General features: G+C 40.8%; 1 protein-coding gene across 1 annotated transcript in view; it reads left to right on the plus strand.

The window, feature by feature from the left end:
* The window catches only part of PKD1L1 (polycystin 1 like 1, transient receptor potential channel interacting), a 199575-nt gene that overhangs the window by 156307 nt on the left and 26146 nt on the right, over window positions 1-17122 (plus strand). The window contains exons 50-51 of the mRNA XM_055124814.1: window positions 1315-1437; window positions 5723-6019. Coding sequence (XP_054980789.1) covers window positions 1315-1437; window positions 5723-6019 — 420 coding nt within the window. The remainder of the gene's footprint in view (window positions 1-1314; window positions 1438-5722; window positions 6020-17122) is intronic.

A 17122-nucleotide genomic window follows, 5' to 3' on the forward strand; every position in this document is an offset into this window, starting at 1 on the left:
GAGATTGCATTAGGGAAGGACTTTCACTGATTTGCTTAGATCATCATCATCATCCCGTTGATTGTCGAATTTCTTGAGCGGTCTCAGTAACGTCTCCATTCATCCTAGCCCTGAGATTTTAGAAGCCTCTCTACTGGTCCTTTCCAATGGTGCCGCACTGGAGGCTCTTTCAGGGTCAGGGGAATGAGACCATCATTGTTACTAGATTTGGCATATGAATACACCATGGGGAGTTTGCGAGACTCTCCCATGTGGGCAGGAAACTCTTGGTAGCTTGGTAGCTTGCCAGGTTCTCCCAGAGGGAGAACTAGGCTATAAAATGTCGCACAGCCTCAAAGGGGCCGTGTGCTTCCAGGAGCTTGGTTTTATAGTCTCTGGATATTGGCCATTGGTGGAATTACACGGCGCCAGGGGCAGTCCCCGGGTGTGACTGCTTAGCTACTGGAAAAATGGGAAATCTGGGTGGAATAGGCCCAGTCCCGATCTGAGCAGGCTTGGAGGCCTCAGCCCTGGGTCCCACACACCTGGGTTCTTCTGCCGGTTCCTTCACACGTGAGGCTCATCCGAACGTGTGGAGAGGGGCCTTGAGCATGGCTGTGGCTAGGCTCTGGAGGTCTTCGGCTGTGGGAGCTCTGCTTGGGGCAGGGAGGGGAACTGAAGCCCACCCCCTCTGAGGGGTCCCTGGGAAGACAGACAGGTGCTGGGGCAAGAGACTCCCTGCGTTGCTCTCTTCCGAGACTTGCTTAGATATAACCTTTTATTTTCTTTTGTCCTAGGTGCATCCCATATTTTTTTTCTTATCTTCCCCATAGCATCTCTACACAGAGAACCCCAATGCCCTAAGGCTCAGGAAAGGGCAGGCCTTCTTGCCATTTAGCTCCATCTCCCCCAACTGATTCTTACATCGTAAAAAGCCCACTGAGAGAGATTCCCCTTGAGTGGGTTTCATTCTGTGCAAAGGGCACATATGGTAGGACCCAGGAAGAGCTTGACTTCCTATTGGGAGTAGAGCTGACTTTGCCTTCAGCCTTCAACGTGGCCCCCTCCCTTCCCCGACTTCAACCTGACCTCTCTTTTTCATCAGGAGAAGTGATCAGGGTGCTAGGCCCTGACAATGCATTCTAGTTCATTTATACCTAGTTCCAGTTCAGTTTCATTATAGACTTTTGGCATTTCTGTCCCTCAGAGACTCATGATCTATAGAACTTGATCACATTCAATAAATGCCTGTGGCGTGTTCTTCTCCTGTGACTGAAGAATTTTTTGTATCTCCATAGTTGACACAGAATACTAAACTATGTTTTTCTGTCACAGAGGGCAAGATGGATCCAAGGAATCCTTTCCTTTCTCCTGATACTGAAATTCCTTTGTTTACTTGGCATTCAAAAGACAATGACCTTCATGCGCCTTTCACTCTCCTTTGTCATTGCACCAGGGGTAAGACCTCTCTTTCCTTAAGTTACCTGCAATTAGTACATGTGATCAGTGCATTCTCTTCAATTAGCTCCTTCTTAAGGGAAAAACAAACTTCTTTCCACGTCCACCCCATTAGTAATTCCAGTCTTCTAACCAATTATGGGGCAGTTTCTCATGATATATCAGTTACACGACAGGCTATGGTTATGACAATAGCTGAGACTTATTAAGCACTTGCTTTGTACTATGATTCCCATGGTGTACTATTGTTCATCAAATAAATGTTCATCTATTGTGCGTTTCTTAAATGTTAGAAATGGTGTTTGGTGTATGAAAAGTTAAGTGATATTAGGAAATAAGTATGTCCTAATTGTTAGTTGGGGCATTAAATAATAACCTCACTTAACAATCACAAGCAAGTTGTGGTTAGTCCTGATTCTTTTTCAGAGGAAGTAACAGAGGGCTGGTGAGAAGTAATTAGGCTTGCCTTGGCCATATCCTTGAGCACTTAGATTCAACATTGCATCACATGGAAGTCTCCCGCCTCCATTTTACTGTGCCAAATAATGGGCCTATAATACCTCCCAATAAATACATAAGAACTCAGTGCTATTTACTCTCCAAGTGGAATTGCCCATTATCTCTGGAACTCAAGAAAGAAAAGTCAGGAGAAAGAATACAGAAATAATCAAATAAACGTAGCTTCTCAAAGCTTGGTTCCTGTTTGGGAACCCAAGTTTTAGCGAGGCTGCCTTGCAGTCTGTTCAAATTGAGTGAAGGTTAGGGCCCAAGTCCTACAAAGTTCCTGAAATGTATGTGATTCTGACCTAGTCCTAAAGGGGAAGGAACGTCCTCCAGCTCAGCACTCTGTTATGCCCAGTTCCACTTTTACTGACTGTCATCAGGGTTAGAAGAGAGTCCTTCCATACCACCTGATAAAGAGGGTTTGGTTTTATGTCTCAGACTTGTATGTACGTGGGAACTGAGCCCAGATCCCACACTCTACTGCTTTACACTCAATAATACACTGTCACTGTCATCCCATTACTCATCGATTTGCTCGAGCGGGCACCAGTAAATTCTCCATTGTGAGACTTGTTGTTACTGGTTTGGGCATATCGAATATGCCACAGGTAGCTTGCCAGGCTCTGCCATGGGAGCGAGATACTTTTGGTAGCTTGCTGGGCTCTCCTAGGGGGGGCAGAAGAATCAAACCTGGGTCGGCTGCATGCAAGGCAAATGCCCTACCCACTGTGCTATCGCTACTATTGATAATACGCTAGTCAATGAAATCAGAAAGAGTAGGAGTAAGAAATCTGAAATCAAGTCCCAGAGGCACTGTTACGGCCCCACAGTTGCAGACATGGATCACTTTTCTTGGATAACATTGGGTTGTTCTTGCTCCTCCCGCAGGGAGCCTAGGTTTATTGAGTTACTCCCACAACAGTGCCCCTGAGGCACACCAATTCCATCAAGCACTAATAATCCTATATTGCTTTTCTCTTTCTTTTATGTCACTTTCATGATTTAGCAGTGTCCTTTTTGTATAGACACAGGAAGACAGTTCATGCTATGCTTTGTAACATGGGAGTTAATTGACTCCAAAATAATACTTACTTTGGGCGTCCATATAGTTGTCCTTAGTTCCTAGCACTCCAAAAGCAGAGTCCCGACAAAGGGCCTGGAAGGACCCAGGGCAAGCTGTAAGCTACCCTGGTATCGAGAGGGGACAAGCTGAGCACCATAAGTATATGTTAATAGTATGGTCATGGTAAGAACCCTCCCCACCCCAAGGGACCCCGCCCTGGCAGCCGATCTCCACTACCCAACCGCCACCACGCTCCAGGCCACTTTCTGAACACATAATAAGACACTTCTTACCCATTTTCCATAATTAACCATACCATATTTGATGGAGTTCAGACAGTAGGCAACAAATCACAGAGAGTAATAAATACATAGCACTGTAACACTATCGTCCTGTTGTTCATCAATTTGCTCAAGTGGGCACCAGTAAGGTCTCAATTGTGAGACTTGTTACTGTTTTTGGCATATAGAATACACCACGGGTAGCTTGCCAGGCTCTGCTGTGCGGGTGAAATACTCTCAGTAGCTTGCTGGGCTCTCTGAGAGGAATGGAGGAATCAAACCTGAGTTGGCCACGTGCAAGTTGGCCACGTGTTACCCCCTGTGCTATAGCTCCAGTCCCCATATATATACACACACACATATACTACCACTCGCCATATATACCCCTCGGAGAGCCCAGCAAGCTACCGAGAGTATCCTGCCCGCATGGGCAGAGCCTGGCAAGCTACCTGTGGTGTATTCAATATGCCAAAAACAGTAACAATAGGTCTCATTCTCCTGACCCTGAAAAATCCTCCAATCATTGGGAAAGACTAGTCAGGAGAGGCTGCTAAAATCTCAGGGCTGGGAGGAATTGAGACATTACTGGTGCCCGCTTGAGTAAATCGACGAACAATGGGATGACAGTGGTACAGTGATACAGTGATGGTCATGGAACAAACTCTGTCATGACCCAAAAAGAAATAGCTGAATAAAGACTCTCCTGGGTTTATGAAAGACTAACCTGGCCTGAGAACTGAAGTCTGAGATGTCCCTAGAAGAGCCCATCTTTAAGTTTAATATATCTCTTACTATGTTCATACAAAATTTCTAAAAATATTATAAGAAGTAGATTCACTATGACTGTTTAAATGGATTACTAGCTGAGAAAGCAATATACCCTAGATGGAATTTCTCCCTTGAGTGGATCTCCTCGTAATCTGGAGTGCTGAACCCTCAGATGAGATTTTTGTCCTTGAGTTAACTCCTTAGAACTTCCCCTAAAGGAGTGGCTTTACCTCTGTTTGTTGTTGTGACAACGTTCAACCCCACCTATGTGTACCCCATTCTTCATGTTTTCTATATAACTGTGCTGTAAGGGGAAAGAGGGGGATATAACAAAGGAGAGGACTTTGTGGTCTACGAGGAGACTAGGATGATGGAAATATGATGACTGGGACTATGACCAAAACTACGACTATGATTGTGCTGTACGGGGAGAAATCGGACTATCCTGAGGAGGAGAGAGAAATAAACTGACTACCAACCAGCCTGGGGCCCTGTTTCTTCGTTACTTGGTCCTTCATCCGTCCATTGTCATTGTCCAGCCTGGGGAGGCAGCTCTTGGCCACTAAATGCTTGAATCCCCCATGCATGCCCACGTGCTTTTTTTGAAACTCACAACTTACCAGACGTAATTTCTATACATAGCTGTTTATCAGAGTGCTTGAAATGCACTCTGGAATATAGAGTTTGTGTGCCTGTATACCTGCTAAATAGGACATTGCTACACAAAGTAGGGCCTTGAAAAAATAGTTTTTCTCTTGAAAAAAGTAAAATAATAAATTGTATCCAAATTAAGTAGAATAAATTATGAATGCATAGAATAGGGACTAAAAGAAATGCAGGGAATCAAGATGATGCTTTCTTTTTAAGTTCAGTGAGGGTGAAATTCTACTTTCAGGTAAATAATGCTAGGACAAATGGTGCATTAGAGACCAGAAAAAGTCACTGTGGAAGTGTAGTGTACTTAGGGAGCTATCTGTGATGACATCCCATAACACTCACCCATGTGGACCTGTAACAGTGGGTTAATGGTCTGTCTTTCAAGAGAAAAATGTTTTATGACACAAATATAGGTAAAATAGTAAATTTATATACCGAATATTTTTTCTGTTTTTATTTGTGGGGAATGCCAGGAATTGAACACAGTTTTGTTTTCATTTTTGGAGAGTTCCAGGGATTGAATCCTTTAACATGAAAGGCAGCTACCCTATGGTCGCATTGCATCTTCAGCTCTCTTTATATTCTGCACCCATGACATGTAACAGCCCCTCCTTCCAGTCTGAGCACACAATCTGTTGCAACAATCAGACAAGAATTCTCCTGAAATAAACAGAAAGATGGTTCTTCAATAGTTTTTAAATAATCTGTTTTATTAATTGGCACCGGGTATTTAGCCTACCAGGATTATGAGAAGGTTACTTGAGGTCATGTATGGGGCTCTAGTAGCTTGCAGTGCAGAGAAAATGAGGGGGCCCTGATACATAAGGAAAAGGGAACTTCACAGAGGAAGGCATATACAAAGATGCTAGACCAGGCACTAACAAAAGGAAATGAAACAGAGCTGAAGTGGGGACCCCATAAAGTAGAAAGGCTGGGGTAAAGCTCAAAGGGGGGGGGGACACATTCAATGAACTGGCCCAGGGAGTTTATTTCCTTGGTTGTCTCTTTGTAGCTTGTGGGCGTTCTGATGCTAGCTGCCTACTTCCACCTACATGGATTTCTGCTCTTCACCAAGACTCTGACTTCTGGAACCTTCTCACAATCCCTCCACGGTCAGCTGTTTCATTTTCCAGGAAGAAGCCAAAGAGATTCCTTCCTTGGGTCCTCCATATATGATCAACATTACAAGGCTTGGTTCTATGGGAAAGGAGCATTTTTCATATTAATGACACCTGTGTGGTTCGGAATGGTATGTGGACGCACCCAGGATATTGACATGAAGGTTTGCAAAGGTTTCTTCTGCAGGCCGGTATGCTCTTTCTTTCAGCTTGTTTCCATGTTGTTGGTCAACTGCTGTGGCCACCCTGAGCCCGGCCAATCATCCAGCTCTGGACAGAAGCTAAACCTAACAGGCTGTGCTCTCTTGCAGCCTAAAGCATCTCCACAACACCAAAGACTCCAGGGTCCCTCAGCCTTCAAGGAACATGGACCTCTCAGCTTTAAGTCACATTCCCTTTTCCCCCAAACCTAATTTTACATAATTTCATTCTATTTATTAACTTGTTACTTCAGTCTTTAAATCTTATAAAAATTTTGCTCCATCAGCCAACATTGATTTTTTAAAAATATTTCCTTCCTGAAGCCGGAGCAATAGTACAGCGGGTAGGGTGTTTGCCTTGTACCCATCAGACTCAGGTTCAATCTTCAGCATCTTATATGGTCCCCTGAGCACCACGAGGAGTAATTTCTGAATGAATTGCCAAGGAGTAACCTCTGAGCATCTCTGAGTATGACCCAAAAAGCCAAAAAACTTTTTTTATTTTCTGTTTTGAATTACTTTTGCATTTTTATCAAAAGGAAGTTGAGTATATATACAACATCTATACCTGGGTTTCTGCTTTTTATTGCATTTATCTATTCTTTTGCCAACCCCAAATAATCCTATTCTAGTCATTTTTTGGATTTCATCTTTTATTTTGGCACCATGCAAAATAATATGAAGGTTACTATTATTTTATAGTAAGTTTTTTAAATTTATTTTTAATTTAGTCAACATGATTTACAAAACATTCCATCAGAGTTTCAGAAATACAATATTCCAACTCAAAACCCAGACTAACAACCACCAACCACCCTCTCTCAATGTCCTCAGGTTTCTCCAACTCCAAGACTGCCTCCTTGACTGGCACATAAATAAAAATATTTAGACACTAACTTACATAGTTTAGAATAGGTTTTCCTGTTTACAGTGTTTCTACCACCAGGTCCAAGAACCTGTATCCCCATCCCTCCATCACTGACCCCAGGTCCCCTCCCACCCCCACACTGACTCCTTGGCAGATACATTTTAAGTTTAATTGTAGTTTTGGTCCCATCCTTACAATAGTTTGTAGTCTAGAAGTTTAGATATAAACATATACATTTTCTCTACACGACGGATGTGGCTAACATCCCTGAACCTTGCCCCTTTGTTACCTCCAGACCACCTCCTCTTGCTTCCCCCTCCATTATTTTTCTTTCCTGTCCTTTCCTTTTGATAATCTAGGGTCAATTGAAGGTTTATAAATCCTTCAATAGCCTTCAATTACCGTGTAATGTTATTCTATTTAACAGATAAATGAGAACACCCAGTGTTTGTCCCTCCTTAGCCCCACCAGCCACTGGCATGCCTCTATGGCAGGCATTTAAATTCTTTCTCTTTCACTCTCTCCTTTATGCATTATGATTTGCAATACAGGTACTAAGAGGTCATCATGTTTGTTCAGTATTTCTACCAGGAAGGTACAACTGGAGTAGCTTTTTTTAACTGGTGGCAACTTGACTTGGGTGTGGGCATGACTTCAGGGTTTTTGGAAGTACACGGAGGGGCAAGAGGTAGCCATCTCGACCCCAAGAAAGCCTGGAGATTTCATCACAAAACCTGCATACCTGAATTCTCAGCAGATTAATATCTCGGTGAGGTCTGTCTCAAGATGGTGGGATCCACCCAGGGCCATGCCAGTGATTTTGGATTGTGGGAGCAAGTGGCTTCCAGGGTCTCTATTTGGATGGGCACTGGGCTATGTCTCTCCCCCTGATGTGCCCCCAGATAATTGAGATAATTTAGCCATGCATTAGTCCAAGATTTACTGTGCTTTTTTGATCTCTTTTGAGATTTATTTATGAGTCTCCAGAGCAAGGTCCTCAAATGAGCTTGTATAGCTGAGCAGGGGTGGTTTGTGGACATGACTCCCACATACCTAAATTTCGGCAGTTTAATTTCTTGGAAAACTTGGTCTCAAGTTGTTGAAGTCCAGCTGGAAATATAATGGCAACTTGGGTTGTCAGGGAGCCTGAGAGCACCAAGAGGTTCAGGCTGACCTGCCAGTGGCACTGCACGCTCTGAGCCCCAGTGGTGAGAGCAGCAGGGCCCTCACCTGGAGCGGGACCGGGGGCAGGGCAGCGACTGTCATGGTTTGGGCGGGCCTGGGCCACATGCCCCTCTTCTCGGGCCTAGTCTGCAGCCAGTTGGCACCCAGGAGATTTTCCTCCTTGATATGCTGTGGGCAGCTCCGGTGGTGAGGACTGTGCCTGGGAGCAGTGGCAGCAAGGACACCCAAGCTGGCCCCTCAGGGCGGGAATCTGGGGCACCCCCTCAACTCCAGGCCCATGCTCTATGGGGATGCCAGGTTGGACCAAAGAACACAATTCATCATGCAAAATTCTACCGCACCCAGCTCAGTGTCACCGCACCAAGAGCTGCAGCAGCTCTGTAGCTCTACCACCTGCTGCTGCACCATCACCATCTTCTCGTCCTCTTCCAAATGCCTATAGGTAATCTTTTAAGGTTAGGTGGAACTCACTAGTGAGCTAATCTGTGCTTTCATTCCTCAGGCTATTTTTCATATTGCAAGTTCCCTGCTTGTGATAGACCTGTTCAAAGCTTTGCTTCACCCCCCACCATTGTTTTGTTGGGTTATGTCATTCTAAAAGTATGTCATTTCTTCTATGTTCTCCAACTTAATATTGAAAAGCTGTTCATAATAATCTCTCATAATCTTTGTGCTTCTGAGAGGTCTACTGTAATGTTTTTCCTTCCATTTCTGATTCAAGGTACCTGGTAGAAAACTTGAGAACATATTTTATCTTTATGTCCTCATGAGTCTAGCCAAGGGTGTGCCTGTTTTGTTTATTCTTTAAAAAAAAAAATCTTCTGGTGGGCTGGAGTGATAGCACAGAGGGTAGGGCGTTTGCCTTGCACGCGCTCGATCCGGGTTCGATTCCCAGCATCCCATATGGTCCCCTGAGCACCGCCAGGAGTAATTCCTGAGTGCAGAGCCAGGAGTAATCCCTGTGCATTGCCAGTTGTGACCCAAAAAGCAAAAAAAAAAAAAAATCTTCTGGTTTCATTGACTGTTTCATTGTTTTTCTTTTCTTTTTTTTTCATTTTTTTCTTGTTTTCATTTCACTGTTTTTCTATATTATTGATTTCTGCTCTAGAGAGATAGTGCTGCAGGCTAGGTAGGTACTTGCCTTGCTTGGTGACTGAGCTGCGTGAAATTCCCAGAATCCCATATGGTCTCCTGAACCTGCCAAGATGATACCTGAGTACAAGTCAGGAGTAGGCCCTGAGCACAGCTGGATGTGACCTCCCTCCTCCTTCCAAATATCTAATTTTAATTTTTCCTTCCACCTACTAACCAGGATTCATTAATTGTTCCTTTGAAAGATTCTTAAAATATATGGTTAGGTTGTTGATTTTAGCTTTCTGATGTAGGTCTGTATTTCTATTTATTTCCCTCTTAATATTACTTTTGCTGTGTCTATAGGTTCTGATATATTGTTTCTTCATTAATCTCTAAAACTATTTTTATTTGAATTTTCTCTTTGAGCTTAGTTGTTATTTAGCAACATTTTGCTTAGTGTCCAGTTGGAGCTCTCCCCGTCTTTTTATGGTAAATTTCTACTTTTATAGTAGCATGGTATTAGAAACTGATTGATGTGATTTATATCTTTGTAATTTATATATGCTTGATTTATGCCCTCATATGTTGTCTGTCTGATCCGTGTGCATTAAAAAGAACGTGTGTTCAGCTTTTTGAGGCAGGATAGCCTTGATATGTCAAGTCATTCCTGTTGTTCCATTTCTTCATTTGGGTGCTTTTATCTTTAATGATATTCTGTCTGGTTGATTTGTCTAATAGTAAAATTGGGGTGTTGAAGTCTCCCATTATTATTGTTTTCATCAGTATATATTTTAGGGTATGTCTCCCACTATTACTGTGTTTCCATCAACATATCTTTTAAGTTTTTTGAACAGAAGCTTTAAAAACTTTGCTGTCCCTTCACTTAGTTCAACTATGTTGATAAGAGTTAAGACTATTTGATCCACATTTCTCTTAAACAGTAGGTTTTGTTCTTTCCTTTTTCTAACTGATTTCTTTTGCTTGAATACTACTATTTGTCTGACATAAGTATAACTGTCTTTCTTCTTCTTCCTCTTATTCCTGCTCCTCGTCCTCATCCTCCTTCTTCTCCTCTTCTTATTCTTCCTCCTCCCCTTCCTTCTTCTTATTCTTCTTCCTTCTTCTTTCTTCCTTCTTCTTCCTCCCCCCCATGATTCAAATATGACCCCAGTTTTTCCATAGCCTTCTATTCTAACTTATCTATGAGATTTTTGTTTACATGTTATTCTTAAAGTGCATTTAGCAATCCTTTTATATTTTTTCATTTAAATTTTCTTTTAGAACTTTGTATAAAAAGACAAAGATACATAAAAAGGGAGATGTGAAAAAACACAGCAATAGACATCTATGAAACTGCTAGCTAGACAAGAAAGAAAATATTGCCCACGCATATAAAGTAAATTTAATGATAGTTCTTCTCAAACTCAAGGTTCAATACTCCAGAAATATGTATGTCACTTGCAGCGTTGGTTTATTCTTCGCTGGAATAAATTGATCTAGTTTGATATTAAAGTTAAAAAATAAGAATAATATGGGTAATAAATAAAATTTATACATGAAAAATTAGTTTGTTGCCATTTTTCTATAGATATTTTTAATTGGACATTTGCTTTTTGTAAGAGGTCTATCAATATTCATTGTAGATATGGATAATTTAGCAAATGTCTTGCCATTTTGTTTCTAAGAATATTTTAATCCTTCCTCAAATCTGAATGTCAGCCTTATAGGGTAGAGGACCATAGTTTAAGATTTTTCTCATGGTACTCTGAATATATCATCCCAATCCCTTCTTGCTTGTACTGTTTCATATGACATTTCTGTTGTTAATGTATTTGAGGTTTTCATTTTCTTTTGCAGTTGAAAGTAATATGTTTCTCTGATTCTTACCATTCTGGTTGCACTGTGCTTTTGTGTTCTATCTGGGTTTATTTTGTTGAGTATTCTTTGAGCCTCTTGAGTCTGCACGCAGCTCCCCCGCCCACCCTCAGTGATTGGGGAAGTTGTTAACTATTGCCTCTTTCACTAGTCATTCTTTGCTTTTTCTCTTTATCCTCTATTTCTGGTATTCCTATGATTCAGAGATTATTTATCTTGCTACTGTCTATAAATCCCTCTTGGAGAGCCTGGCAAGCTACCAAGAGTATCCCGCCCACACGGCAGAGCCTGGCATATTCCGATATGCCAAAAAATAGTAACAACAAGTCTCACAATGGAGACGGTGCCCGCTCAAGCAAATCGATGAACAATGCTACAGAGTTACTGTCTATAAAATATCCTCCATTTTCTTCCATTTCTATATCTCTTTTTTATTGCCATCTCTTTGGGGGATTGACTGTTTTTTCTTTAAGATCACTGATACAGTTCTTAGCATGGTGAATTCTGTTGTTGTGATTTGCTACTGTATTATTTTATCTTCTTCAACTCCATTTCCATAAATTATTTAATATTTTGCATTAGTTTTCCTCTGAGCTGATAGAATTTCTTCATTCATTTACTACATCATTTGAGAACACAGTTGTTCTGAGATCCTCCTCATATGGCTTCAGGGATTTGATGAGTTTGAGGACCCTCCCCCTCTTTTTTCCCCTGGCAATTCAGATTCTTCCTCTTTTATTGTTTTTAGTGTTTTGTTGGTGACTATGATGCAACTTCAAATCTGATATGCTGGTAAATATATCGAGCTACATATTCTTCTTTTGCTCTCTGACCATTTCACTGCCTTATGGGATTTCATTAACAGTCTGGGTAAAGCTAATTCCCACATCCTAATGATGGGGAGTTGTGGAGGTCTGCTTGATCTAAACAAGACTCCTAAGGAAGAATCCAAATGCTTCGAGGTGAGCCAAGGGCTCAAAAAGCTTCATGGTGAGCCAAGGGCTCAAAAAGCCATGCTGTTTGTGTGGTGCAGGGAGTAAGTATTAAAATCACATCATTTAATCATTATTTTTCAGTTTGGGTTAGTCTAGGTTTTTTCACCTTCACATATAGACTATATTTTATAATTTTGTTTTTTTAGCCAAACCCGATGGTGCTCAGGGTCTTACTCCTGGCTCTGTATTCAGGAATAGCTACTGACAGTACTAATAGGATCATTTGTGGTGCCAAGGATTGAACCAGGATAGGCCATCTGCAAGGCAAGCACTTTACCTACTGTGTCATCTCTTCATGCCCAGTTCAATAAAAAATTTAGAATCAGCTAATTTATACAAAGATATGCTGTTATGTTTATTAAGATGGCTGAGAATATATAAAACAAAATATAGAATTTCCATCTATTAAGATGGAATATGAATTGTTTTAGGCACCATGATATACAGATTTTAATAGTTCAGATATTCAGTGTGCCAGCATCAGATCCACCACCAGGGTCAACTTCCCTCCATCAATGTTCCGAGGGTCCCCTCAACCCTCATCCAGCTTTCTTGACAGGCACCTTTTTAGGTCGGTTGTTGTAGTTTGGATCTTGTTCTTTCAATGTTGTTGAATATGTAGTTTGAGTATATAACTATACCATTCTTCTACACATTGATGTACTTGAGGTCCTTGACACCTGCCCTTATCACTTCCCATGCACATCATCTTATCCCCCCATACTTTTTCCTATACTGTGAAGTCAAGGGTAGTCTAGGTAACCCCACTTTAATATACTTTGTTTCCTAGTTCTGTTGTTCTATAAACCACAGATAATTGAACTTATCCAGTGTTACTCCATATCCTCCAGTTCTATTCAAGTTGCAGAAAATTGCATGATTTCATAGTTCGTTACACCTGCATGGTATTCTCTCATGTGTGTATACCACATCTTTGTAATACATTCATTGTTTGTTGAACACCTGGTTGATTCTTATCTTAATTACCATTCTGCAATGAATAATAGTGTGCATATGTCCTTTTGAATGAATGTTTTAATGTCCTGAGGGTAGATACCCAAAAGTGAAATTTCTGGGTAATATTGCAGCTCAATTCTAAGTTTACTGAGAACTTATTGTTTTCCAAAGCAGTTGAACCAGACAACCTTCACAGCAATGGATGAGAGTTATTTTTTACCACATCACATCAATGCAGATTGTCCTTACTGGTTTTTTTTATATATACTATTCTCACTGGTGTAAGATGATATCTAATTGTCATGCTGATTTGGATTTGCCTAGTGAAAGGCGATGGTGAGCACTTTTTATGAGCCTATTAGTCATCTGCCTGCCTTCCTTCTAGAAGTGTCTGTTCATTTCCTCTCTACTTTTTCTGATAGGATTTTTGTTTTTTCTTCATCTTTGTACTTTATATAACCTGGATACCAACCCTTTCTTGATGTACTGAATGTGAATATTTTTCCTTTCAGTTAGTTGTTCTTTAGTTTTAGCTTGTGTTTCTTTTGTCATGCACAAACTCTTTAATTTGATGTAGTCCCACTTGTTTTTTTTTAATTATGTTACCTTTGCCAGTGGCATCATATCATTGAAAACCCTTTTGAGGTCAAATTCTTGGAAGGTTCTGCCTAAATTTTCCTCAATGAACTTTAGAGTTCCTGGTCTGATTTCAAGGTCTTTGTCCACATTGAATTGACTTTTGTTTAAGGTGTGAGATGTGATTGATCCCAGCAGCATTTGTTGAAGAGAATATCTTTACTTCATTTTATATTCTCAGATCCTTATTACTGACTTTTCTAGGTCCCTTGAAGAAGCTTGTATTAATTTGCATGAAGATTTTGTTGAATAAATATAATAGTTTAGGTTGGATGGTCACTCCTGGCAGGGCTTGAGGGACCATAGAAAGTATAGGGGATCAAATCTGGGTAAGATGCATGCAACACAACACCTGCTATGCTGTCACTCCAACCCCATACTATGTTTCCTCATATCACACATATGACAGAGACCATTGAGTGTCTGATCCTCACCTGACTAACCATTGAGTATGATCCTCTCTGGATGATACATAGCAATACATTGCATGATTCCATCTTTTTGTGTTTAGGTTTTTGTTTGTTTTGAGTCACTCTGAGATGCAGTTACAAAACTGATCATTGTCAGGTTTCAGTCATACACCCATCCCTCCATCAGTATACATTTCCTATCACCAATGTCCCCAGTTTGGATATTTTTTAAGTCTAATAGATTTTATTCAGAAGGGCTTTGGGGGGGCGCAGGTGATGGGTGTAATGCCCTCAAGAAGGAATGTGGGCTTTTCCAGAGTGGAGAGAATGCTTCAATACACATTCCTACCTTGGATATGAAAGTCCACATCTCAGGGGAGGTGCAGGTGATGTGCATAAAGACACCATGTGCATGGGCTGGCAACACACAGGTGCATGCCTCCTGTGTTCTGTCACGTAAGTTCTTTATCTAATCATATGTTTTTGAATATTTAGATTGTTTCCAGATTTTGACTTTTGTAAATAGTGCTGCAGTGAACAAACGAGTGCAAATGTCTTTTCTGGATAGAATAAAGTTTGAAATGCCTTGGGGTAGATTTATGCCTCAAAAATGAAACTCTGGGTCATATGAAAGCTCAATTATATTTTTTTCCATATTGTTTTCCAAAAATGTTAACATTCTAACCAGCAGTTAATGAGAGTCCTATTTCCCCACATCTATACCAAACACTGGCTGTTTTTGTTCTTAGTGATGTGTTCCAGTCTCACTGGTCTGAGGTGATATTTAATTGTTGTTGTTTTGATTTGCATTTCCCTGATTATAAGTGATGAAGAGCATTATTTTCATATAGATTTTTTTATTAGTGAATCACTGTGAGACGAAGTTACAGACTTACAGGTTTTCATTTTTCAGTCATACAATGATTGAGTACCCATCCCTCCACCAGTGGCAAATTTTCCACCACCAATGGTACCAGCATCCCTCCCACCACCCCCACCCTGTCCCCTTTACCCCACCCTGCCTCTTTGGCAGGGCATTCCCATTTGCTCGCTCTCTCTTTTTGGGTGTTGTGGTTTGCTACAGAGGTATTAAGTAGGCATCATGTTTGGTCTATAGTCTGTTTTCAGCCTGTATCTCCTATCCTTAGTGTGCCCACATAGCACCCTTTGCTTGGTGATCCCTTCTCTATCAGAGCTGCTTCTTCATCTAGCATGTGAGGTCAGCTTCCAAGCTGTGGAGTACTCCTCTTGATACTTATCTCTACTATTCTTAGGTGTTAGTCTCCCATTCTATTACTTTATATACCACAAATGAGTGCAATCTGTGTCTGTCCCTCTCTTTCTGACTCACTTCACTAACATGATACTTTCCATGTTGATCCACTAATCATCAGGGAGATGCAGATCAAAACAACAATGAGATACCATCTCACACCACAGAAACTGGCCCACATCCAAAAGAAGAAAAGTGACCAGTGTTGATGCAAATGTGGGGAGAAAGGGACTCTCCTTCACTGCTGGTGGGAATGCTGACTGGTTCAGCCCTTTGGGAAACCAGTGTGGACACTTCTCAAAAAATTAAAAATTGAGCTTTCATTTGATCCAGCAATACCACTTCTAGGAACATATCCTGGAGAAGCAAAAAAGTATAGTAAAAGACATCTGCACATATATGTTTATTGCTGCACTGTTCACAATAGCCAGAATCTGGAAAAAACCGAGTGCCCGAGAACAGATGACTGGTTAAAGAAACTATGGTACATCTATACAACGGAATACTATGCAGCTGTTAGAAAAGATGAAGTCATGAAATTTGCATGTAGGTAGATCATATAGATTTTGACCACCTCTGTCTTTTTTGAGAAAGTTTCTGTTTATATCTTCCTCAATTTTAGTTAGGGTTGGTTGAAATATTTTTTAATTTTTTTAACTGGAAAATTCTGACCTTTGAGTTTGGTACCTGCAGACTTTTGTGCTAATATGTCCCATACTTCACCAGATAAGTAAACCTATGTCATTCCACATGGCCATTGTTGGCTCATTTATGCCTAAAAAGGGGTCAAGACCATATTGACCTTCTCATGGTCTTGAACATTTTTCAGTCACAGGTACACACTTCTGGTGGAATTCAGCCTATAGCAAAAAGAGGTTCATCAGTACAGTCAAAAATGAAATGTACTTGACCATTATATGACTGAAATGCAAGCACGGAAGTTTGTAAGTCTATAACTGTACCTCACAGTGATTCACTAATTAAAAAAGTGAAATGCACATTTTATAGAAGTAATGTTTTTATCATGTTAATAGACTTAGTTCTCAAGTGAGGATTATTAAAAGATCCTTTATAATAAGGTAATTTCCATTAGCTGAATTCATCCTACAACAATTTAATATAATTCATGAGATTCTTTTCCTAATTATTTTTTTGTTTTATTTTTATTTTATTGAATCACCATGTGGAAAGTTACAAAGTTCTCAGGCTTATGTCTCAGTTATATAATATTCAAACACCCATCCCTTCACCAGTGTCCATATTCCACCACCAAAAACTCCAGTATACCTCCCACCCCTGCCCCCCACCCCCACTTGCGTAACTGATGAATTTCACTTCATTTTCTCTTTACCTTGATTACATTTCATAGTTCAACACAAAACTCACTATTGTTGTTGCAGTCTCCCCCCAAAAAAGACAGCCCTACTACCAAGGAAGCATTTGATAATTAGTTTTCCATTGCTGGGAATGAAGAGATATGAAGTCCCACTGCTCCAAGTACATAACTCTTTTTTTTCTTTTTCTTTTTTTCTTCTCTTCCCCCTTCCCACGCCATCCAGTTCATACCTGCTTGATAGACTTCATAATATGGTGGACATCACGCCTGCATTTCTCCCCGAAAATTGGAAACAACCAGGAAAGAGGGATATTTCCTCTTCTCGGCCAGCGTGGGGCTATGGCTTAGTTCACAGTCTAGAGAAATGGCTGCTACTTTGATTACCTTCAATATTTCAACAAAAAACTCACTGTTATTGTTTGGAGTTTCCCCCCAAAGTCAGACCTGCTAAAAAGGAACCGTTTCACATTGCTGACAATTAAGAA

Source organism: Sorex araneus, chromosome 2 (assembly GCF_027595985.1).
Source record: "Sorex araneus isolate mSorAra2 chromosome 2, mSorAra2.pri, whole genome shotgun sequence".
Classification (NCBI taxonomy): domain Eukaryota; kingdom Metazoa; phylum Chordata; class Mammalia; order Eulipotyphla; family Soricidae; genus Sorex; species Sorex araneus.